The following is a 26,273-nucleotide window of genomic DNA, read 5'->3' on the forward strand; positions in this document are numbered from 1 at the left end:
AGAATCCCACACAAGCTAAGTCTTACTGTGCTGAGATCCGGAGGCTGGAAGAAGCCGGTTATATATCAAAGGTCTCACCAGGAGAAGCGGGCCAGTCAACAGAGTCATGATTTATACCACACCACATGGTCCACCATAATGGTAAGGACAGAGTTGTCTTTGACTGTTCTTTTCAACACCAAGGACAGTCCCTGAACGAGCTACTGTTGCCCGGGCCAACCTTAGGGCCTTCCCTACTTAGTGTTCTGCTAAGGTTCCGTCAGCACTCGGTTGATGTGAGCGGGGACATAAAAGCTATGTTCCATCAGATCTGCCTGCAGCCCACTGACACACCAGTGTTGAGGTTCATCTGGAGGTACATGCAGAAGGAGGAGGAGCCAACCATCTATGAATGGAAGGTGCTGCCATTCGGCACTACATGCAGCCCTTGTTGCGCTATATATGCTCTTCAGCGTCATGTTCGGGACACCTGTGGTGACCAGTCCAACTTGGTCAAGGTCGTGGAGCACTCTTTTTATGTGGACAATTGTCTACATAGCACCCGTACTCCGGCTGAAGCCAAAGCTCTCATCGACGACCTACGCCAGCTACTCCTGGAAGGAGGATTTGACCTCAGGCAGTGGGCGAGTAATGTGCCAGCAGTGGTTGAACATCTTCCCCCAGAGGCCAAAGCAGAGAGCTGTGACCTTTGGCTGTCTAAGGGCAGTAGCAACCTGCAAGAGTCAACCTTGGGCCTCCAGTGGAACTGCCTTAGTGATTCTCTGGGCTTTAAGCTACATCCAGCAGACCACCTTGAGCCAACCCTGAGGAACATTTATAAAGCCCTAGCAAGCCAGTATGATCCACTAGGCTTTATCATTCCCTTTACAACCAGGGCTAAAATCCTCATCCAAGATATCTGGAAGCAAGACATTGGATGGGACGACCGGATCGAAACCCAGTCTTTGAGGGAACAATGGACAGCTTGGGTGAATGAGCTCTGTGATATCATTCACCTTGAATTCCCATGGGCCTACATACCTCTATGTGCAGACGAACCTACAGCATACAGGGAGCTTCACATCTTCTGTGATGCGTCAGAAAGGGCGTATGGTTCAGTGGCTTACCTACGCACAGTCGATGATCAAGGTCATGTCTATACTTCCTTCGTGCTAGCCAGATCCAGAGTGGCACCAAAGAAACGCCTGAGCATGCCACGTCTGGAACTCAGTGCAGCGCTCACTGGCGCCCAGTTCGCCATGCTTATTCAGACAGAGCTGACTGTACCTATTCAGCAGACGTTCCTCTGGTCAGACTCCACAACAGTGCTCCAGTGGCTGGGATCAGAGTCATGCCGTTACAAGGTCTTCGTTGGCACATGTGTAGCAGAGATTCAAACCCTTACTGAGGCAGCAAGCTGGAGGTATGTGGACTCCGCAAGAAATCCAGCAGATGACATAACACGAGGTCTGAAGCTTTCAGATTTGGTGCATCCTCACCGCTGGATTAATGGCCCGGATTTCCTTCATCTGCCTCCTGACCAGTGGCCGACTATACCCACACCAGCCACAGCTGAGCCTGACTCTGCTGAACTCAGGAAGTCCACCCTTGTCTGTATTACTTCGGTGGCTCGGAACCCAGATCTTCCTGATCCAACTCAGTTTCACACTTGGGACGATCTAGTCAAGACTACTGTCACTTCCCATCATGGGGCGGCTGCCTCCAGTGATTGTCAGACTGCAGACGCGGCCACCTACATCTCAGCAGAGAAGCTACTCCTGGCTCAGGCTCAGCAGGACTCTTTCTCTGATGAGTTAAAGGCCCTCAAGGCCAGTCAACCCATTCCAGCTGACAGTCGTCTGGTCACACTCTCACCTGAGTATGATGAAGCCACAGGACTACTTCGCGTTGGAGGTAGACTGCGGCATGCGAAAAATCTGGAAGCAGATGCCATAAATCCAATCATTCTGGACCCAGCACACCAGACCACCAAACTACTGATCCAGAACTTTGATCACAAGCTCCTCCATCCGGGACCGGAACAGGTGTTAGCCGAGATGCGACGTCAGTACTGGGTCCTGCGTGGCCGGGAGGCAATAAGGAGGCATCAGCGCAGCTGCTGGGAATGCCAGTTATGGCGTGCCAAGCCAAATGTTCCCAAGATGGCGGATCTCCCACCTTGCAGGTTGCGCCTCTACAAGCCGCCATTCTACTCAACAGGAGTGGACTGTTTTGGTCCATTCATTGTGAAGATTGGCCGCAGGACCAAAAAGCGATGGGGAATCGTGTATAAATGCCTAACTACCAGGTGTGTCCACCTCGACTTGCTAGAGAACCTTGACATGGAGGCTTTCCTGTTGTCCTCACATCGATTCATTGCCAGGCGTGGCACACCGTTTGAACTCCTGTGTGATAACGGGACCAACTTTGTTGGTGGAGAACGGGAGTTACGGGAGGCCTTTGATGCCATGGCACCTGAGCTACGGGATCAGCTGGTGAGACAGAAGATCTCTTTCCAGTTCAACCCCCCGAGTGCTCCACACTTCGGCGGGGCCTGGGAGCGGGAGGTCCGATCTGTGAAAACAGCGCTCAGGGTCATCCTCCAAGAGCAGTCAGTGCCAGAGCCAGTTCTGCACACCGTTCTCACAGAAGTTGAGGGGATTTTAAATGCTAAGCCACTCGGATACGTCTCAGCCAACGCTGCTGACCCTGACCCCATTACGCCAAACATTCTGCTTATGGGACGTCATGACTCCTCACTGCCACAGGCCCTGTATGACTCCAGCAGTATTTTGGGAACAAGACGATGGAGACATATTCAGGTGCTAGCTGACAATTTCTGGTCCGCATTCATCCGACGGTACCTGCCAAGCCTACAGGGAAGATCGAAATGGCAGACCGATGGAAACCTGCTGGCTGTGGACCAGGTAGTTCTGATAGTTGATCCACAACTCTCAAGGGCTCTCTGGCTGGTGCGAAAAGTGGTTGAGGTTTACCCTGGAGCAGATGGACGTATCAGGACAGCCACTGTCAAGGTCAAAGACAAGACCAATGTCCGACCTGTCGCCCGGCTCATCCAGTTACCCAAGATCAGTGACTCGGAGAATGACATAAACTGATGGACTTTCTCTAGGAGTACAAATGTCCCCAAGACAGACATATGGGGGCGGCCGTGTGAGAAAGCCCTACAAAGTAAGGCTTCATCTAAGTGCTCAACAGCACCATCTACTGGTACAGAGGGCTGGCAGCAAAAACATGTCTGGGCATGTCCGGACACACTGGCAAGCTGCAGAGCCCAGTGACACTGAGGAGCAGCGGACTGTGTGTAATGGACTTTGGTGTGTTTATTCTATTATCTGTGTGTTCTTGACAGAAAGTAAGTGTTTTCTGCTTTCTAATGATGGATAATTTGTTCACTATTACAGTTTGTATTTGCATGGAATTATGATGTGCAGGTTTGAGTTAGTATGTGGTGATTATGACCCTGCTTATTGTTGTTAAAGGTTAAATTACTTGTTCAACACAGGGCCGGACTGAGACTCATTTTCATCCCTGGAGTTTCATACCTCAGACCGGCCCACTTTAGATCACGACCGATTATTATTAAAATCATGGAATTATAACCTTATATGTTAGGTCTACACACTGTTCTGCAAAGCCTTCTAATTCAGTGTATTTTTTAAAATATTTCCAATTCAGTGCAAGTAAAGGTTGCTTCACAATGTGGATTTATTTCAACAGTGAGTGCACATCGACATCTCCAACATTATTATTCCTCACAACACAACAATAACAGAATCTATATTTTTGTTCTTGTAAGTGTTAACATTTTTCAAACCTTTAAAATGTTTGAAATGAAATGAAAGAATATAAAAAAATATTAAATAAAAAAAAAAAAATAAATAAAAAGCTTGCTGCACTTTCTAATAACTATTATTTTTGTATCCTCTGCAACAAAAGATTTCCATCACAACTTGCGGTTTGTTCCATCGTTGCTATTGAAAACTTTTGGTATAGTGATATTAGGGGTTTGATGAAGATGATAAGAAAAAACTGTCTGTATATCCTGTGACTGAGGGTGAGCAGAGGAACCAAAGCTAACAGCAGACTCATCTTCATCTGTGTCATTTGTGCTTAGTGGTTCAGGGTTGTGCTGCTGAGCTGCTCCTCTGTCATCAGTAGACTCTACTCTCCCTTTCACACTTCCTCCAGTTTCTCTAGACTCACCTGCACCTGTATCACAATAAAAAAATAATATCTACAGACATTTGGACTTACTTTACTAATTAAGATATTTACATTGGCAAAATATGCAGCTTTATTTAATATTACTTTGTGCTATTGCCTTTCAGTTGTGGGCTTTGTGTATTTACTGTCTCACTTTTAATAATAAAAATTAAAATAGGTCAGGACTATGGTTTGGGTATAGAAAGTGGTTTTAGTAGAACTAATGCTTGTTCACACAGTCTGTTCCAACAGCTCACCTTTTCCTTCCATCCCGACAGGAACAATCCCCTCATCACTACTGGCTCCTGGCTCTGCTTCTGACACTAAAGCACATTTTAAAAATGCTCATAATTGTCAGCACAAATCTTCTATTTTGCAAAGCCTTGGTGTCAGTTTCATTCATGTAGTGCTGAATCCTGGAGCATCTCAGAGCACCTTTCATACTGAACAGGCCTACACCATACTCTTCATTGGAGCCTATTTATTCTAATAATCTTCCCTCTATGAGCAGTCCTACCTGCCCACTCTGGACTTGTGGGCTCATGGCTGGTGTCTGGTGCTGAATGTTCTTTCTGACTCCGAGGAGCTACAAGACAAAGTTTCCCAGTTCTGTGGCGTCGCATCATACTATTATTTAAAATGCATGACGTTATGTTACACGCCACAATGCCACACAATTCACTGACTCGATAATTAACTAACTTGAAAGGTGGTTTACCCTGTTCATCGTCCTCATTAGTTGTTTCCAACCGGGAGGTCGTTTTTGTGACAAAGTTGCAGATTTTGTCACATTTGGCTGTGTTTGCTTCCAGAGCTTTCCTCATTTTAATTCTTGCCTTCTCCACACCACCCTTGCTCTTTCTATTATCCATGTTTCAAACAGTAAACACAGCTGACCATCCACAGCCTACAGAGCACAGATCGTATCTGCTCCACAGCTACAGTACAGAGCTGCTAACCGTATGCAAGGACATGTTACATCAGGTCATGGTGTGTCCGCAAAAAAAGAAGAAGAAAACAAACAGTTTGCTCGTAGAGGGGGTGGGGCCCAGGAACAGCGGCTGCAGATTACGTGATCAACTCAGTGTTGTGACTGAACACCGGCCCCCAAAAAATAAATAAATAAAATATTAAATACATATTTAAAGTGAACTCCAGCCCTCGCAGCCCAAATATTATACTGGCCCACTGGGAATTGTCCCAGTCCTCCCGATTAGCCAGTCCGGGCCTGGTTCAACATTCAGTATGTAATGTTCTCATGTTGCTTAGCATGCTTTGCCTCTGCTAATCGTAATTTTGGTAATCTTATGCTCATATAGCAGTTTATTATTCATTTAGATGTTTGTTCAATGTGCAGAGTGTTTTTTCTTATACAGTTTATTGCCTTTCTTTATTTTCAGACCACACACATACACACACTCTTTCAGACACAACCGTATGTTGTCAACCGATGTCCAAGTCCTGCAATCTCATTAAAGGGAACTGAATAGATATCTCTCTCCACGTGCCTTGATTCTCTGACCGGAATCATAGTCCATAATCTGCCACCTCAACCAGCAATCCTTTTACCGAGGTTCAGCCTCAAACAACTTTGAAATATGTTGTAGTATTTTAGATGGAGGATGTAACTAAATCACCAATGCTTTCACTTAACATCTCATATCTAATGAAATTATAGTATTCTATACATTCTATTTGTTACTTAAAGAAGTGCAGTTGTCAGTGGAGTAAAAAGTGCAATATTTATCTCTGAAATGTAGTGGAGTGAAGTACAAATCAGCAGAAAATACTGTAAATACTTTCACTACCTCCAGGTTCTGCTGAAATTCAGTCAAAGTAATGAGTTCCTTCCCAGCATAGGTGTAACCCTGAAGAACCTGCTCTTTGTTTGTTTGTAACACGACACCAAGGCAGATTTCTCTGGAAATCACAGTTGCATAGTTTCATAGTTACACAGTGAATTTATAATGAATATTACCATCTTGTCTGAGTAGACCATCCACAGAGAAACGAGGAGGACCAGAGGGGTCTGAAACCTCCACCCATGGAACTGACATTACATTTTGTCTCAACACAACACAATCAGCACTCTTCTCTGCAGAGACATTTGGTGAGTGAAACTTTAATTAGTTAGTTTAATTACTTTTTATGCTCCGCACATCTGGAACAAACTACCAGGAAACTGCAGGTCTGCTGAAACTCTCAGTTCTTTTAAATCAAGGTTAAAGACTCTTTTGTTGACAGCTGCCTTTGATTGGAGTTTTTTTCTTTCTCAGATCTAATAACTGCACTGCAACTCACAATTTTAACTGTTTTGATTGATTTAACATTAAATTCTTAATTTTAATCAAGACTGCTCTGAGCTTTTGTCTCTTATTTTTGCTTTAATTATTTTCTTTCCACCACACGGTTTAAAAAGTGTGTGGTATAGCAGGTTTAAAGGTACTTCAGGCAGCTCTGGCTGCTGCCAGGGTTTCACAATTTGTGCAGGGGGAACAACTGGATTGGGCTTCAAGGTTTTTCAGACTGCAGGATTAACCTGCTGTTCACAGAGAAGCTGTTAACAAGCAGTAACAACCCTTCTGGGATTCTTTGAGTCCCCGGAGTTGCAAGTAAGGAAATGCACTCATGATGAGGGGCGGTGGTTTCCACTGGAGTGGAGCATCTTTTCTGCACTTTGCTTTTGTTTAATGTTTTATTCTGCTATTGTCCTATGGAATTTTATGTGTTTCTATGCTTTTGTAAAGCACTTTGAACTGCCTTGTGTATGAATGGTGCAATACAAATAAATTTGCCTCGCCTTGCCTTAAAATGTTATTTTTAGAAGAAAATTAGACATTTTCTTCCACTTTTCTTGATGTTCCTAACCGATGGGTTTTCAACCTGGCTTTTCAGCCTCTGTCAATAATAATATACAATAATATTCCCTCAACTATGAGAGAGAGAGAGGCAGACAGACAGACAGACAGACACTTCATTGATCCTTTGCAGGAAATTGATTGGTTACGACAGCAGCAAAAACAAAAAACAAAAACACACTGACCCATCCCAACAGACAACCGACATTAGAGACACAAGGAAACATGATCAAAACAAATTAATTTTTGCAAAAAAAAAAAAAAAGTCTCTGTTTTGAATGTCTGGGGTCGCCAGAAATTGTAATGTTAAAATGGGGTCATGAGCCAAAAAAGGCTGGGAACCACTGTTTTAAAGTGTTACAATGAGGATGATGATGGGTTTATGTGTCGTATATTTTATCCACTGTGACACATAAGCAGTTTGATCTCTGTAGATGCATCATTCCTTGCTACTGTTGACCTGATTACTGTTCTTGTCTGGGCTTGTTCATTTTACTCTTTGAAATGGCTCCAGGTTTTAGAGAAGACGATCCTGACCCTGAGGCAGTGGTGTTGCATTCATTTGTCCTCTAGGATCTGCACTGAGAGCAGCTGTTTGATTGATCCATTTTGTTTTCTGCAGCTCACTTTACAGTCAGAATTTAATCTGTATGAAATGTCTCTGACGTAAATTTACACATCGTATGTATTTTTTGTGCAAAGCTGGTGACCCAATAAACATTTTGGGTTTTGGAAAAGCAGCTTCATGTGGGGAACAAAGTGAAAAATACAACAACCTACATGGCAACAAAGGTTTGCATGTCAGGGGCTTCCTATAAACAATGGGATCCCTTTTAAACTGTGAACCCCCTCCATTTGCCTCTGCATGACAGATACCCTATGATACTCCATTCTACCAATGTCAACCCTGTGTTTTTGATCAACTTTTCAATTAACCCATTGTCCCGACCCAGGACCCCTGCAAACAACACTCAGGCTGGTACATTTAAGTTTACGCTTCTTTCCCAATATAAAGGTTTTTTTCCTGGTGTTGTGAGTGTGCAGGGTACGGGAGGTTGGGATGAGCTCACATAAGTGTTTATTGAGTTGGGTGATAACCTGATACATTGTACAGGCATTGTGATAGATGTTGAAATCAGGAAGCCTCGGGAAATCAAGAGTGGAAAATGGGGCCAGGGAAAGCTGTAAAAGCAGACCATATAAATGCACGAATATTGTCTTTTCTAAAGAGTGTAGTTTGATGAGATGACTTGGAAAAGTGTTACACTATATTATATTACAGCAGTTGATATGTGGTTCAATGAGGGATCTATACAGAGTAAGAAGAGCAGAAAGTGGAAGATAATGTCTTAGTTTGGAGAATAAACCTGTATATTTTGATCATTTGTTGATTAACACAGTGATGTGATACCTAAAATTGATGAATTTGTCAAAATGAATACCAAGAAATTTAGTTGAATTTACTGTGTTGATGTTTTGCCCATTAATATTGAGATAGATATGATGAGTGTTACTTTAATTTCTAGTGGAATGAAATACTATTTAATTTGTTTTCTTGATGTTGAGTGATAACTTGTTGCATTTGAACCAAAAATGAACTTTCTCCAACTCCATATTAGCTAGTACCTGAAACAAGTGGTTCCAGGTTAACATTCACAATGGCCTTTAGGATGTGCTGCAGATTCCATCAGCATCAGCTGTATGTGAACTTTTCTTGTTCATGATGATATTATAGACCTCATCTCCATCCAGGCCTCAGGAAAAATGAGCTGGGGTAGTGTCCAAGAAAATATTGATTATAAGAAGTGCCCTGATGTTGAGGGATTTGTTAGCAAGGTTCTCACCAATTGAAACAAGCTGGTCATTAAAGTGGTTTATTAATTTTAGTATATCATTACTGTCTTTTCTGTCAGTGTTGGGAAGCACAGTGCCTTTGTGCTCTCTCCAAAGAACTTCATTTAGTATCAGCCACGTTTTCTTGTCACCCTGAGTTAACTGAAGATGTTCAGTGTAGTGATCTCTTTTACTTTTCCGTATCAAGTGTGAGTTTGTTCCTGAAAAGGGAATACTTTTCCTTGTTTCTATTGTTAGGATTTTTGACATAAGTGCCTCACTAATGATCCCTATGTGAGAAAGAGGTGTGCATCATTACGTGTACAGTGTGTGCATATTTATAACTTGAAAAATGACTAACCCTTTAAGTATTATTTCCCAGTCTGTGGGCCAGTTGGAAATGAAACTCCCGGACAGAAAAATGGTCTCAGCGTGCCACTAGGAGTGTATATATATATATATATATATATATATATATATATATATATATATATATATATCTCAGTGGTTCTTAACCTGGGTTCGATCGAACCCTAGGGGTTCGGTGAGTCAGTCTCAGGGGTTCGGTGGAGGTCAAGACACACACTCGACTGATTAGTCGGGTGTGTGTGTCGGCTAGGTCCGGGTATGTAAACAAACCGCTTCGGAGATTCTTTCTCTGATTGACATCCAATATACGCGGTGTATTGTTGTTGCTTATAGCACTACAACACATCCGGAAGTGTTTATAATCTCTTCCACTCATCTGACGATGAATTACTTGAGTATTTTCCACATCGTTGTTATGACTTTTGCTACTTCCTGTTAACCACAGAGGCAGCCATGTGTAGCGTTTGTTTACATTTTTCGGTCACTGCACCGTTCAGTTACAATCACGTGACAACCGACGCACCGTCGCGGATGGAGAAATCGTATTACGCTAAAGCCGAGCTAGTGCCGTAATAAAACAACGATCACACAAATACTGAAGGAGTATAATGAGAACTTTTTTTTTGATACACTACATGCAATTATCTTTTTTTATGTCAAAATTGCGTGGATCAGAAAGTTCGGAGCGAGATGAAACGAAACCCGGGTTTACCTGACGGCCTACACATACTTATACACAACAGCAGAAGTCCCACTGATTTGCAGTAAATATTCATTATTATTGTAGCCTGATGGAAATTAGGTGACGGGTGTGTGTTAAAATGATAAAAATGATAAATAGCATAAATACAATAAGTTCATTATTGGAATACATAAGGTTAAAAATTAAAACCATTTCAGTGTGGTTGTATTAAAAAAGGTCATGTCTTTGTGAAAAGATATGTAATTTGTTGTAAGTTCATGCACTGTATTGGTTTTGTTCTTTGAGCACAGTGATGTTAATGCACGGTTCATTTTGTGCACTAGTAAAACATATGCCTGTGTCTTGAATTTGAAAAAAATCATATTGTATTTTTTAATAAAGAAGGGTTCGGTGAATGCGCATATGAAATTGGTGATGTTCAGTACCTCCAACAAGGTTAAGAACCACTGAGATATATATATATATATATATATATATATATATATATATATATATATATATATATATATATATGTATGTATGTATGTATGTATGTGTGTGTGTGTGTGTGTATATATATATATATATATATATATATATATATATATATATATATATATATATGTGTGTATGTGTGTGTGTGTATATATATATATATGTGTTTGTGTGTGTGTGTATATATATATGTATATATATATATATACACACACACACACACACACACACACACACACTACCGGTCAAAAGTTTTAGAACACCCCAATTTTTCCAGTTTTGTTTTGAAATTCAAGCAGTTCAAGTCCAATGTCCAGTTAACAGCTTGAAATGGTACAAAGGTAAGCGGTGAACTGACAGAGGTAAAAAAAAAAAGAAAGAAAAGAAAACAAGGTAAGGTTAAACAAAACTGAAAAATAATGTACATTTCAGAATTATACAAAAAGGCGAACAAGCAGTGGGTTAACAACTTAAAGCAGCTCTGCAGCAATGGAGGTTGATCAAGCCTCGAAAGTTGGTGCTACCAATTCCTACAGTTGTCCCATAAAAGTAGTGTTGGAATACACTTTGGTACCATACTGTTGTGAGCATTATTTGAACAGTATTGTACTGTGGAAAGTAGTGTGTTACGATAAAAATGGCGAGGAAAAGGCAATTAACAATAGAAGAGAGACAGACCATCATAACACTTAAAAATGTAGGTCTTTCCTACAGAGAAATTGCCAAGAAAGTCAAGGTGTCAGTAAATACAGTTTCCTTCACCATCAAAGGCACTCAGAAACTGGGGGAAATGCTGACAGGAAGAGGTCTGACAGACCCAAAGCTACAACAGAATCAGAAGACAAGTTTCTGAGAGTCAACAGCTTGCATGATAGGCGACTCGGAGGACAACAGCTTCAAGCACAGCTCAATAGTGGTTGTAGTAAGCAAGTCTCAGTTTCAACTGTGAAGAGAAGACTTTGAGTTGCAGGTTTGATGGGTCGAGTTGCAGCAAGAAAGCCATTGCTGAGACTCCAGAATGAGAAAAAGAGGCTTGCCTGGGCTGTGAAACACCACCAGTGGACTACTGAAGACTGGAAGAAGGTGTTATGGACTGATCAAACCTGCCACTCAAAGTCTTCATCTCTGGTTTCTGGCTTTGTATTATGATGAACAAATATAATATGATTTACATAAACACATAATACAATAACACATTTATGTAAATTAGGGCTGGGTATCATGGCCAATTTCCATAATTGATTCGATTTCGATTCATAAGTTTCTGAATCGATTAATCACGATTCGATTCAATTTGATCCGATCCAATATCAATTTGATTCAGTATTAATTGATTGATTCAGATTAATTTAGTCATACCAAAGTACAATTTTGAGTTGGAACCTGATTATTTGACTTCCGCAGTCATGCAACTCATCAATACTGGTATCAATATTGATATTAGAAAGGAAATAAATATGACATTTCAGCAGTAAATTGCTGAATGTGCTCTTAAATAATGAACAGGACTACAGTGGCTCAGAACGGACTAGTTCGTCATTTTACTCCATACTTGGCCATAGGTGATAGTATGGATCCAAGTTTTTATTCCAAGAATGACCGGCTTCCACGACTCACCTCGGAGAACCTCCGGGCGGCCAGTTCCTTCACACGTTCAAGTTTGAGGCTGGGAGGACCTCCAGTGGAGGGGTTTTCCCCACCCGTCCTGCATGTCTTTTACGTGCCAGAGCCGTTGCGAGCGAGACCAAGTCACCCCGTCTTCCCCAGGGGTTCGCAAGACGGAGCTCCCGGTCCCGCTCTGAAAAATCAATCTCATCCACTATTAATCGATTATGCAAAATTAAAACGAAATCAATCTAAGATCGATCAGATCGATTTTTTTTACCCAGCTCTAATGTAAGTACATATTCATACACAGATCTATACGCACACATATACACATACATACACATATACCTACATATATATATATATACACACACATACACACCTATACATACATATACATACACATACCACATACTTGTACATCTTTATAACACCCAGTGATACCAGACACCTCCCTCATCCCTGTACCTCTGAAAAATTGTGTCTTTGTACCTCCTTTTAAATTCTTTAATGCTTGGACATTGCTTTAATTCTATATTAAATCTGTTCTACAGTCTCACCCCGCTGACTGAAACACAAAAACCCTTCCTAGTCGTGCGCATTAAGTGAAAATTTGATGTGTTTATTGCCAACTGCACAAATTAAAATCAGATTCAGTTCATTCAGTAGCCTAAAAATTACACATGTCATTAGTGTTATTCTTGAGACTCCTGAAGAGCAGTATTTGTTCTTAGATGCTAACCACATGAAGCTGTGTGTTTTGGGCGTAGTTTTTGAAATCTCTCGTTGGCTCCTAGGCTAAAATCCTTTGTTAGAGTCTGAAGAAGGCTCATGCTCAATACAATGCTTTTCTCCACCTGGTAATGGTAAATTTGAACAATAGCATTAAACAACCTGACTATGAGGGCTTTCATCGGCAGCATTGTAGCTTCTATTACAACTCAGTGTGGCCCTAAACCTCCAGTGACAGATACCTGAAGGGAAAGTTATTTTATCTGTTCCATCTTATCTATTCAGTCTGCACTACCTCTGTTATGTTTCTTAAATAAAGTTAGTTATCTGTAGCATTCAAGGAAAGAAAAATAATAGTTTGGTTCTGTGTAAACAGTACTTTTGATTGATATCACTGATCCAACACAAACTTATTAACACTCACAAAGCCCTGGGGTGTTTCAATAGAACAAACAGATGACTCACTGCTTTCACTGGAAATGTTTTGTTCTATGGAATTCTGCTCTAAGAATGTCTCACTTTGCCAAGAACAACAAAGTTGTGTACACCTGAGATTACAAAACTGTCTCAACATGTTGGAATAATTTAACAGAAAAATTTCATGCAGAAACATGTTCACTTGCAGTTTATTTGACCTGAATTTCCTTTTCCACAATGTGAAACAATTTATTTGATTCAAGTTTACATATTCATCCATTCATCACATTCAGGAAAAACACATTACAGAAAAAGATGAGACTGGAGCAATTTTATAATGAAGTAACACTGAAGATGGTGAGTACGGGAACAGTCTAGTCCTAGAACCAGCATTCATCTGGCAGCAGCAGTGCAACCATATGATATCATATAGCTGCAACAAACATGATGTGGAAGCAGCCAGAGGGAAGCGGAGCTCCGCCTGTCAGCAGCAGCAAACACAACGCGGGAATGGCTGGAGCTCTGCTTCCCTTTAGCTGTTTCTGCTGCTTCTGCCAGGCGGCTGCGCGAAGCTCCGCTTTCCACAATGCACGTCGCAACAAAATTCCGAAGATGCCCGAGTTACCTGCTGGCTCTGTTTGTAAACACATGGTTTGTTTATGGTGGATGACACTATGAAATTGTTCACCATGAGGGAAGGGATTCAGGTGAGTAATCACAGAAAGACTTATGGATTCATGATACTTAGGCTATGACTGGGGTTTGGCAGATTTGTTGAAAAACTGGTGCCAAAACTCTCCTGCATCTTTAGGCTTTAGCTGTTTCTGCTGCTTCTGCCAGGCGGCTGCGCGAAGCTCCGCTTTCCACAATGCACGTCGCAACAAAATTCCGAAGATGCCCGAGTTACCTGCTGGCTCTGTTTGTAAACACATGGTTTGTTTATGGTGGATGACACTATGAAATTGTTCACCATGAGGGAAGGGATTCAGGTGAGTAATCACAGAAAGACTTATGGATTCATGATACTTAGGCTATGACTGGGGTTTGGCAGATTTGTTGAAAAACTGGTGCCAAAACTCTCCTGCATCTTTAGGCTTTAGCTGTTTCTGCTGCTTCTGCCAGGCGGCTGCGCGAAGCTCCGCTTTCCACAATGCACGTCGCAACAAAATTCCGAAGATGCCCGAGTTACCTGCTGGCTCTGTTTGTAAACACATGGTTTGTTTATGGTGGATGACACTATGAAATTGTTCACCATGAGGGAAGGGATTCAGGTGAGTAATCACAGAAAGACTTATGGATTCATGATACTTAGGCTATGACTGGGGTTTGGCAGATTTGTTGAAAAACTGGTGCCAAAACTCTCCTGCATCTTTAGGCTTTAGCTGTTTCTGCTGCTTCTGCCAGGCGGCTGCGCGAAGCTCCGCTTTCCACAATGCACGTCGCAACAAAATTCCGAAGATGCCCGAGTTACCTGCTGGCTCTGTTTGTAAACACATGGTTTGTTTATGGTGGATGACACTATGAAATTGTTCACCATGAGGGAAGGGATTCAGGTGAGTAATCACAGAAAGACTTATGGATTCATGATACTTAGGCTATGACTGGGGTTTGGCAGATTTGTTGAAAAACTGGTGCCAAAACTCTCCTGCATCTTTAGGCTTTTTTACATTAAGCGTTTTAGACCATCCCGTCCCAGCCTCATGTTACACACTGTGGGATTCCTCCAGCCTCCCCAGCATCAGCAAATTCTCCGGTCCGCCTCAACAGCTGCTGATGCCCATCCAACCATGTCCTCACCTGTGCTCACCTGCGTCAGAAGAGGACATCGTGAGGGCAATGAGCACCTGGACTGACTTATAAATGTTCTCACAGACATTAACACTACATTGCATTTAACATACAGTGAATGTTATGTACTTGTCTCTTTATATGGCTGAAATCACATGTTGCCTGAATGGCAGGATTGGCACTGATGGGTCCAGGGTCTGGTTGGTCTGGTGGTGGAAACATGCATACGCCAGCCATGGAGTTTCCATTTCCATGGTCGTTTCATTCTTTATACATCTGAACATGAGCATGGAAAAGGCCATGTTTTTGGGCGTACGAATCATTTATACATGAGGCCCCAGGTCAAGACAGGGTAGGGTGTTAATTCTGACATGCGATAATTCTGTTCACCAACAGGTGGCATCACAGCCCAGGATATTCACAGCCGTGCCACTGATTTCTGGGGGGTGGGGGGATAGAAACACTCCTTGCCTTGTTTTGTCTATTGGCCACACAAAACTGTGTATTTACAGTTTAATGATTTGTGAATGGAGAATGAGAAGAGACATTTCTGTTGATGGATAAGTGTTAAAACCTCCAAAGATCATGACAAACATCAATCACAGCTTCACTTGACAGAACAATGCATTTAATCTGTTATATATTTATATCTGACTGTTTTTCAAAGATCAATGAAATATTTTTGAATCCAAGTTATATCTATAATAAATTTATAAACTATTTCATTACAAGCAATACATTAATTTACAAAGAAATGAACTATCTTGATGCAAAATGTTTCATCACACATTGAATTTTTTAGTGAGTGAGCTTCAAGAAGTCAGATAACAAGCAGCATGTCTTACAGATGATTTCCATGGATAATCCATCCATCCATCCATCCATCCATCCATCCATCCATCCATCCATCCATCCATCCATCCATCCATCCATCCGTCCACCCATCCATCCATTTTCTCCCACTTATCCAGGTCACCTCCAGCGTGTCCTGGGTCTGGGGTCTCCTCCCAGTTGGGCATGCCTGGAACACCTCACTAGGGAGGCGTCCAGGAGGCATTCCGACCAGATGCCCCAGTCACATTAACTGGCTTCTCTCGATGTGGAGGAGCAGTTGTTCTACTCAGAATCTCTCCCACATGGCCAAACTCCTCACCCTATCTCTAGTGGAGAACGAAGCCACCCTGCAAAGAATGCCCATTTCTACTGCTTGCATCTGTGATCTTATCCTTCCAGTCACTACCCACAGCTCATGATCATAGGAGACAGTGGGAATGTAGGTCGAGCAGTAAATTGAGAGCTTTGCCTTTTGGCTCAGCTCCTTCTTCAACACAAGAGACCGGTACAGTATCCACATTACTGCAGACACTTCCCCGATCCGCCTGTCAGTCTTGTATTCCATTCTTTCATCACACATGAACAAAACCTCGAGATGTGTTTTGTGGATTTGGTGAAGGTATTCAACTATGTAATGTACACTTCACATGTATGTTTTTACCTTTTACACCAATGATGTTCAAGTAGTGCCTGTACTTCCATCCTGAAAACGCCACTTTTTAACTCGACAGACCGTTCCATACTTGCCATTGTTGTATCTAGTTCTCCTATGTGGCTATATGTGTTGAGGTTTGTAACAACACCCATCTACCTGAACTCTGGCACTGATTGGCTTACCATGAAATTGTATTCATTACTTATGGATCTGTCACCTCTCCCTCCTCACCAAAGAAGGATAATCAGACAAAAAACACCTTTTATTTGCAGCTCCTGTCCTGTGCCTGGCTGAGCGAGCCAGGTCAGATAACAGCTGCTAGATATCAGTGCATAATACCGTGCTATATTTCACTGTCGGTAACGGTAATGGCATTGTGACGTTTCAAATAGTAATTAATTAGATTTTCTGTTACTGGAAAACAATAAAACATTAGTAACGCCGTTATTTTTAACGCTGTTATTTCCAACACTGCACATTTCATGTTTCATGTTAAGAATTAACTTGGAAAGATCAGTAGTGTGTTACGGAATACATGTCTGCTTGCAAAAAGCCATCCATGGCTCCTGTACTCTTCTTAACACTGCATTAATTTTTTTATCATGAAATTGTCAGATAAAATGACAACATTACTCTTCAAACTGTCATGATCCTTCACATACACACTTACAGTAATAGGCTTGGTAGCAGCACAGGAGCTAATTATCTTACGAGGTGCATCTAAATCTTCCAAAATATGTTTCTTCTGCAAATGCTCATGCATAGCTGAAGTGGTCCTATGGTAGGCCAGGCTCAGTTTACAGATTGTGCGCATGACAGTTTTCTTGGTTGTGTCACATATGAGATGTTCCCAAACTTTGGATCATTTGTTTCTCGTAACCTTGCTTCAATTGGCTTCAACTGTTGTCCCTTCTGTTCCTGATCATGTGCTGTCAGCGCATCAAAGATTTGGGAAAAGTGAGATGTCTCATTCTGAGCTTCTTTAACCTGCAATGCGAAACATTGTTTAGCATGGGAATGCATGCTGTGAAATACATATGATGATGATGTCACTAACGACCCATCAACAGCCAAACTGGTCATTGCCTAATTTTGCCACTGACTATTAGTGGACTAGTCATCTAGTCCTTGCAGCCCTAGCCGGTGGTAAGTCGGATTCGTTTTTAGTGTGGGTTGGGCTCCACCAGGACTGCCCTTTGTTACCGATTCAGCTCATAATCTTTATGCACAGAATTTCAAGGGGCACCTAGGGAGCAGAGGGGGTCTGGTTGGGGGGCCTCAGGGTTGCACATCTTCTTTATGCAGATGTTGTGGTTTTGTTGGCTTCCTTAAACTGCAACCTCTTGCACTGGGATGGTTTGCAGCCAAGTGTGAAGCAGCTGGGATGAAGATTAGCACCTCCAAATTGCCGACTACGGTTCTCAGTCGGAAAAGGATAAGATAAGATAAGATAAGATAAGATAAGATAAGATAAGATAAGATATGCCTTTATTAGTCCCACATGAGGAAATTCCACATTTACAGCAGCAAAGCACAAAAGCACACAAGAACAAAAGAAAGTGCAAAATTAAAATGAAGACAAATCAGAAAAGCTATATATACTATTTACAGCTGTGCACATTCTGATCATGCCATAGGTTGGATAGGGTTATGGTTTGTTGCACTGTTTATTGTATGGTTTATTGCACATAATTCTTTGGAGCAGTTTCTGTTGTGGAGCCTGACAGCTACAGGAAGGAAAGACCTGCGAAACCTCTCCTTCACACACTTCCGATGTAACATCCTGTCACTAATGGAGGTCTTTAGTGCAATGAGTGTGTGTTGGAGGGGGTGGGAAAGACTCCCACCATGTTCAACATGGAGGACAGCTTGGCTGTCAACCTCCACTTCCCCACTTCCTCCACAGTTTTCAGAGGGCATACCAGGACAGAGCTTCTTAATAAGTTTGTCTAGCCTCTTCCTGTCAGCTGCTGTGATGCTGCTCCCCCAGGAGACCACACCATAGAGGATGGCAGAGGCCACAACAGAGTCCTAAAAGGACTTCAAGAGTGCCCCCCACACCTCAAAGGACCTCAGCCTGCTAAGCAGATAGAGTCTGCTCTGACCTTTTTATAAAGTGCAGTGGTGTTATCAGTCCAGTCCAGTCTATGGTCCAGATGAAAGTTGATAAGTTGCCGCCTCTGGGTTGGGGAAGAGTTGCTGCTCCAAGTGGAGAAGTTTAAGTATCGTGGAGTCTTGTTCATTTTCTGTATCTGTGATGTAAATGCTCGATTTTCTTAGTGAACCACAATGACGGCGAGGGACCTCCTGGACATTCTGGACGACCTGGGGGAGGAGGAGTATGAGCGTTTCCGATGGTGTCTGCTGCAAGTGCAGAGTTCAAAGGGTGTCATCAGGAAAGGTCAGCTTGAGAAGGCCAAAAAATGTGAAACAGTGGATCTGCTGATACAGACATATGAACTTCCTGAAGCAGTGGAAGTGACCAAGCAGTTGTTGAAGGATATTCCCAGGAATGACCTGGTGCAGCGCCTGTCTGCCACAAGTCCACAAACAAAAGGTCAGTCATCTGGACAGAGAAATTTAACCCTTTTAAAGGTGCCCTGCCACACAAAACCATTTTTGCGTTTATATTTAAAAAAAAAAAAAAAAAAAAAAAAAAAACCCGAAATGTTAGGTCCATAGGTGTTGGCATTATGAGTGAATTTGAAAATGAACCACTACCTCCTCTTTCTGCTATTGCCACTGAAAAGAAATGAGCGGAGAAATCAGGTCAATTAGAAAAGCTGGTCAGTGTGATACATTAATGCCTGAGCTCATTACTATTCATGAGCTCAACTGGGTGAGACCACGCCCACAGACTTTGCCCAGCTCAGTGACAGTTTTCGTATACAGCAAGCTGGGGCATCGTAAAGGGGGGCTAAACGTGATAAATTCATGGGCCCAGCATTCCCAGGGGGGCCCATAGAGCAGTGGAGGGGGCCCAGTGGATACAGTTTAGAAGCTGTGAAAATTCTGTGTAAGGTCTGTCGTACAAGAGAGGCATATAAGCCGGGAGTCAGATGTTCCCAGCATGTTAAGTTTCACTTTCAGTTTCTGCTAGTTCCTCTACTTGCTGCACAGGGTAAAGGATGCTGAAAAGCCAGGCTCTCATAGACTAGCTGTTAGCCAATCAGAGTCAAGCAGATTAACATGTTGAGTATTCAGGAAAACTGGTGCACATTGAGCTGAGTCTTCCTGTAGGCTTTCATTACCACATTAGAATGGCTTGAAACTATGTAACCAAGGCATTTTTTCCACAAAAAATATTCCACGGTAGAACTTCAGATGTTACCGCAAAAGTAATGAAATACCTGTAGCAGGGCACCTTTAACATCCACCATGTCAGCGGCGGTGAAGCATTTGGGTCATTTATGAGTTGATGTTGTGCATGTTGTAGCTCATCCATGTGATCAGAGTTTTGTCAGGTTTCAGAGGCTTGGAAGGAAGGACTGTTTGAGAAATAAAACCAGTAACATTTACATTACTTTAGTCATGTTTGTTTTTCTTTAGTTGAAAGATCTGAGATATATAGAATTAAAAAATATTTTTGACAATTAATATTTATTAAATCAAATCAAGTTTTATTTATATAGCCCCAAATCATAACAAAAGTTATCTCATGACACTTAACATATAGAGCCAGTTGAAACCAGACTGAAGCCAATTTACAGAAACCCAACAGAATCTTCCAGGAGCAAACACTTGGTGACAGTGGCAAGGAAAACCTTCCTTCTAACAGGCAGAAACCTGAACCAGACCCTGACTCCTGGCGGATAGCCGTCTGCCTTGACCAGTTGGGGTTAAAGAGAGAGGGTAAAGGAAGAGAAAAAGAGAGAGATAGAGAGAGAGACTGGGGGAGAAGGGGGAAAGTGGGGGGAGATATGATGCAGCTGAAGCACCAATAACTGAACTAGAACTGTAAAAAAGTAGGTCAGCTGGTGCTAGTATAATTACCAATAACTGAAGAAAATGTCCATGACTCGTAATACTACTACATAACAAATATTAACAGTGGATGTAATACCAGTACAAGAAGTACAAAGAAGTCAACTGTAACCATAATCATCAGATCTTAGAAAAGCGCTTTTACTCACCTTGATTTGTCTATTAGTGCTTTCATTAGACACAAATACACCAATTATCCGTAACATTCAGACACTTTCTGAGATGTGAAGACTGAGCTGAGCTGTAATGAGTTTATGCTCTCTATAATAATAAACTCTATTTCTTCTCTTGAACTCCAGGAAACCAGAATCTGAAACACAACAACCTTTTGTTGAAATAAAAATTCAGCCTTTGAATATTGATCTGTGTTGAGCTTTACCACATTGAAAACATATTTTAATTAACTGAAAGGATAAACGCCACATTAACATGTTACTCCCCATGTGCATTTGAGCGACAAAGATCCAGTCAAAGCAACAGTTAGAAACCTCATTCCATGGCAATAGCAGCTGAGGCTCATGAGTATTATAGTATCACGACACAGTATCCAAAACCTCATTCAGAACTCCACTCACCAATCTGGCAGCAGCCATTTTACACAATGCCACCAAGCCGATGGAAAAGACGATAGGCAATGCAAATCCAGATGGACATCAAACCAGATTATAAGATAAAACACACAATGTTTTCAGCAATAAATCACTCCCTGGTCACATTACTGATGTTCACTGTCCATTGTATTTTCCATAGCTAATCAGTGGGTAACCTCCCTCAGAACTAAGCAAAGATGTTAAAACATTTAAAGATGAACTCATTGAGTTACAGGCTGTAATAAGAGAGAAGCTAGTCTGGATATTATGTCAAGATCCACTAAAGCAGAACAACGTGACATAATAAATAAGAACTCATTCAGATATGTAACACAGTCCTGTCTTTTTTAGTGTCTCTCTCAGTGGGTGACGCCGATGTTGGAGAGACAGTGAAGAAGAGGTTTTCTGAACTTCTTCGGCCCAAGACTCCTACACCTTCTCCCAGACCATCTCCTAAATCTTCAGCACCTTCTTCTCCCACTTCTCCCACAGCTCTTTCTCCGACTTCTCCTACAACAGATTCTCCTCCCATTTCTTCTGCTGTCCTTCCTTCTCCTCAACTTTCCCCTGACTTCTGCGAGACTAAAGGTAAACTTACATATTCTTTGGTACTTATGACATGTGAAATGTGAGACATTTTCATTGTGTTCTAGTTAAAGCTAAGGAAGGAATGTGATAACATGACAGCAAGATTGAGATTATCCTCATTAGCAGGTGGTTGTGTGGTCCCTTGTCTGATTCTTCATTTATTACCTTTTTTGTATTTATTCCCTGGGTGGATTCATCTTCTCCCATGAATCTGACAGAATTCGGAAAGTGGTTGTTACAGCTGCCAGTCATTACTTGGAGACAAAAGAAAGATAATGACTTGATAAACCCTACCTGAAGAGGTCTTTGGGAAACATTTACTGGATTTAATTCCTGTGTACTCAAACCTTCCACTAGGGGTCTGTTAACATAATCTGACTTCATTTAAGGAGCTCTTCGTCATTTTTATCATCTGTAATTTTGTCACGGTGCTGAATGTCAAATGAGTTACAGAAGACAATGTGTACTGTATACATGATGTGTGTATGTATCATATGTGTATAAATAGTTAACTCCACCATAATATAATCTATAAAAAGCTGTACTAAAGAAATATTTACTATTAGTCAGAGAAATCTTGAAACACACTTAATATTTTTGACCACTCCTTTCCAGATCTGATGGTTCCAGTACCAGAGCCACAATCCATCACTTATTACAAACAAATGCTTCAGTCAAACCTCCATGACAGGTTTATGTGTGCACAAGAAGGATGGACTGATAAGAAAGATGAGCAATGTCTGCATGATGTTTTCATGGAGCTATATGTCACAACTGGAGGCGATGTCCACATCAACTCACAGCATGAGGTCAGAGAGATTGAAACAGCTGAAAACTTTGAAGGAACAGAGAAGTCAGTTAACCTCTCAAACATTTTCACCCCCCCTTCTGAGAAATACAAACCGATCCGAAATCTGGTGACCAGTGGAGTCGCTGGAATTGGCAAAACCTTCTTCGTGCACAAGTTTATCCTGGATTGGACAGATGGAAAAGCCAATCAGGACATACATCTCCTGTTCCCTTTCAACTTCCGTCAACTCAACTCACTGAAGGGACTGAAGTTTAGTTTGGCAGAGCTCATTCATGAATGCATCCCAGAATCCAAAGACATCACAAAGGAGGCACTGAATTACATCTTCACAACTCTAGATGCATCAGGAAACACCAACTATGACAGAAGTGGGTTCAAACTTCTGTTTGTCTTAGATGGACTGGATGAGTGTCACCTTAACCTGAATCTCAAAGCCATGGATACTCTCCCTTTCGATCTAACTAAGCCAACTAAATCAGATGTCATGCTGAGGAAACTCATCAACAGGAAACTGCTACGCTCAGCTCGCATCTGGGTAACCACACGACCTGCAGCGTCAAATCAGATCCCACGAGATTTAATTGACAGAATGACAGAGGTCAGAGGGTTCAATGATCAACAGAAGGAAGACTACTTCAAGAAGAGATTCAGAGATGAGAATCAGGCTAGGGCAATCTTCTCCCACATCAAAGCCTCCCGAAGCATTCACATCATGTGCCACATCCCAGTCTTCTGCTGGATCATTGCTATAGTTCTGGAGGATGTGCTGAAGACCAGCAAGGATGGAGAGTTGCCCAAGACCCTGACTGAGATGTACACAGAGTTCCTGGTCTTTCAGATTGTTCACATGAAAGGGAAGTATGGTCCAGAAAGATGCATGCTGTACATACAGGCATTAGCCAAACTGGCCTTTGAGCAGCTGGAAAAAAGCAAACTGATCTTCTATGAAAAAGATCTAAAAGGGATTGGCATTGACGTCAGTGAAGTCTCAGTGTACTCAGGAGTCTTCACCGAGGTCTTTAAAGAGGAGCGTGGAAGAAAGAAGGATGAAGTCAGGATGTTCAGCTTCGTTCATGCAAGTGTACAGGAGTTTCTGGCTGCAGTTCATGTAAGGATGTCACTAGTTTTACGCAACAAAAATGTGATGTCCATGCGACACATTAGATTCCAGTTCTTGCAACAGTTTGCCAAAAAAACATCCACAACAAAGATTCACAAGATCGCAATCGACAAGACCTTGCAGAGTCCAAATGGACATCTAGACCTGTTCCTTCGTTTCCTCTTGGGTCTTTCACTGCAAAACAATAATGATAAACTACAGATGCTGCTGCAGAAGAGAGGAAGTAGCCTCCAACCCCACCAGTTTCTTCTGCAACATCTGTTGACAGATACAGAAGATGGCTCAGAGACAAATGAGGAAACAATCAAGTACATAAAGAAAAAAATTGGCGAGAATCTGTCAGCAGAGAAAAGCATCAATCTGTTCCACTGCCTGAATGAGCTGAATGATCGCTCTCTGGTGGAGGACATCCAACAGTACCTGAGTTCAGACAGCCTCAACACTGACCAGCTGACTCCTGCTCAGTGGTCAGCTCTGGTCTTCATCTTACTGACATCAGAAGAAGATCTGGACGTGTTTGAGCTGAAGAAGTTCTCAGCCAAAGAGGAGGCTTTTCTGAAGTTGCTGCCAGTGGTCAAAGCCTCCAAAAAAGCTCTGTAGGTGTTCACAAAATTGCATAAAATAATGGTTATTTCACATCATAGCAGAAAAACATAGGTCTTTGTCCATTTATTAGATTAATTTAATGCCCATGCCAAGCAGTTTTTCTCTTGTAATGAGAAAACATTGTCACTTATTATTATATTAGTGATTCTGTCAAGGAAACAACAGGATCAGATTTTCTTTAGTATGTGTTTATGTATGCAACAATGCACATATTGTTATCGTTATAAAAATCATATGTTGTTGTGAGTATTGTGTATTTATTCACTGTGAACTCTGGCTCTACAGGCTGGGATGCTGTGCTCTGGCACAGAGAAGCTGTAAAGCTTTGTCCTCAGTTCTCATTTGCCAGAGTTGTTCTCTGAGAGAACTTGACTTGAGTGGCAACGAGCTGCAGGATTCAGGAGTCAAAGAATTATGCTCTGGGCTGGAGAGTCCACACTGCAAACTTGAGAATATCATGTAAGTATGAGGGATATCTTTGTATGGTTTTGTTTTTAGACATGGTTTAAGATTGGGAAGGAGTTACGAATGATGGTGTTTTTAAACAGTTTTGTAAGTTTCTTTACTGTACTTTCTCCTATTATACAATTTAATTATAATATTATAATTGAATTCTCTTCCCGTGTCCAGAAAAATTAGAACCATTTTCACTGACCACCTGAACTGCATTTTGTTAATATATTAAAATGTAGATTTTGATGTTCAACCTTTGGGACAGAAAAAGTAACACTAAAAGATTTTTAGAACATGTAACAGTGTTTTGTCAGTATATACAATAGGCAGGTCAGTTGGTAACAAGTGGGGGATTATAATTGGACATTCATAGAGCATCCATGAAAGGACTAGTTTTTCATAGATGGAGTGTTTTTTGCAAAACCATTCTCATTCAGTAGTTTCCCATGCTGCATCCAGAAATGGAACCTGAATCTATAAGGGAGATCAGTTCTGTGTAGCTTTGCCTGTTGGCACCTATCTTCTGAATCTGGACTTCCTTGCGCCAATCAGGCTCAAGAAGCCTTCTTCAACCTAATGACCTCCTTCACTTCCACTAGAGGTTCTTGGGGTGACATGATGACATACCGATGAGCTTTTGACTATTTTGAACAGGCTCCATTTGGACTGGAGGTTCCATAAATCACTCCAGAGTCATCTACATTTGGCTTTTCCTTTCCAGCAAACTCAACTGATGGTATGGGTCTGCCAGAGATGCCTAGCAGTCTCTACCAGCTGCTGTCTGTTGATCAGTTTGATCAGCTCTGCCTCTCTCTTCTCTGTTCTGCCTGTTGGTGCTTATGTGCACACCACAGGTATATCTGTATCTTCCCCCATAGTGAGGGTAATGTGTCACATACCAAGAAGCCATTTCCATTGCAGAAGAGTAAGATGTGTCCACTTTCCCTAATTTTCAGTGACCCACTATTCTGGATCCAGCCCATCATGGGCTCACATAACGACCAAACATTGTGAACAGGCCTGCTCCAGCTTCCAACTCCAATGTCCTTATTCTGGGCAGGGAAGGTCTTCTATGTTCTATTTGTGGATTGTGTTTTATCTTCACTCCAGGGGATCTACCCCAGGAGGGACAACATAAAACAATTTCTTCAGCTTAATAAAATGACAGATGTTGATGTATGTCTGAAACAGCCTGTCACGTATAACAGTGTTTCCCAACCTTTTTGAGCCACGGTACATATTATACATTAGAAGAATCACAAGGCACACCACCAAACAAAAATGTCACAAAAAGTATATTTACTGAAATTAAATGCAAATCTAGTCTCAATTTACTTACACAGTGTGAAACCTGGGCCTGTCAAGTTGAACGCAAAGCTAATATTCTTGCAGGAACTGAAGAAAGGCGCGGGGCGTTTGGAACAAGAAAGCTGAGACGGGTGTGTCAGTGACCCCTCGAACAGATCCCTGGCTTATGGATTGAGATCCATATAACAGAGGCATATGCCCCCCACCTTAACCCCATCCGCGGGTCTGCACATCACTAGTGAGGGGGGCTTTATCAACAGAATGCACTGCATCAGGGCCGGATCACATTCATTTTCACTTTGGAAAGAGAAACTGTTGTTGCAGAGAGGATCATTG

The 26,273-nt window shown here is 41.8% G+C and overlaps 1 protein-coding gene across 3 annotated transcripts in view; it reads left to right on the forward strand.

Moving 5' to 3' along the window:
* Positions 1-6,153: 6,153 nt before the first annotated feature.
* Positions 6,154-26,273, forward strand: part of LOC115433868 (NACHT, LRR and PYD domains-containing protein 12-like) — a 40,359-nt gene continuing 20,239 nt past the window's right edge. For 2 of the 3 annotated variants that reach the window (XR_003937448.1, XM_030155533.1), the window contains exons 1-5: positions 6,154-6,316; positions 18,758-19,034; positions 21,403-21,639; positions 22,255-24,166; positions 24,462-24,635. Coding sequence is in view for 2 of the 3 variants with exons in the window: in XM_030155533.1 (XP_030011393.1) it covers positions 18,767-19,034; positions 21,403-21,639; positions 22,255-24,166; positions 24,462-24,635 (2,591 nt within the window). In the remaining variant the exon portion in view is untranslated. The remainder of the gene's footprint in view (positions 6,317-18,757; positions 19,035-21,402; positions 21,640-22,254; positions 24,167-24,461; positions 24,636-26,273) is intronic. The other variant, XM_030155455.1, reaches the window with a different exon arrangement.

This window comes from Sphaeramia orbicularis, chromosome 1, assembly GCF_902148855.1.
Source record: "Sphaeramia orbicularis chromosome 1, fSphaOr1.1, whole genome shotgun sequence".
In the NCBI taxonomy this organism is placed as follows: domain Eukaryota; kingdom Metazoa; phylum Chordata; class Actinopteri; order Kurtiformes; family Apogonidae; genus Sphaeramia; species Sphaeramia orbicularis.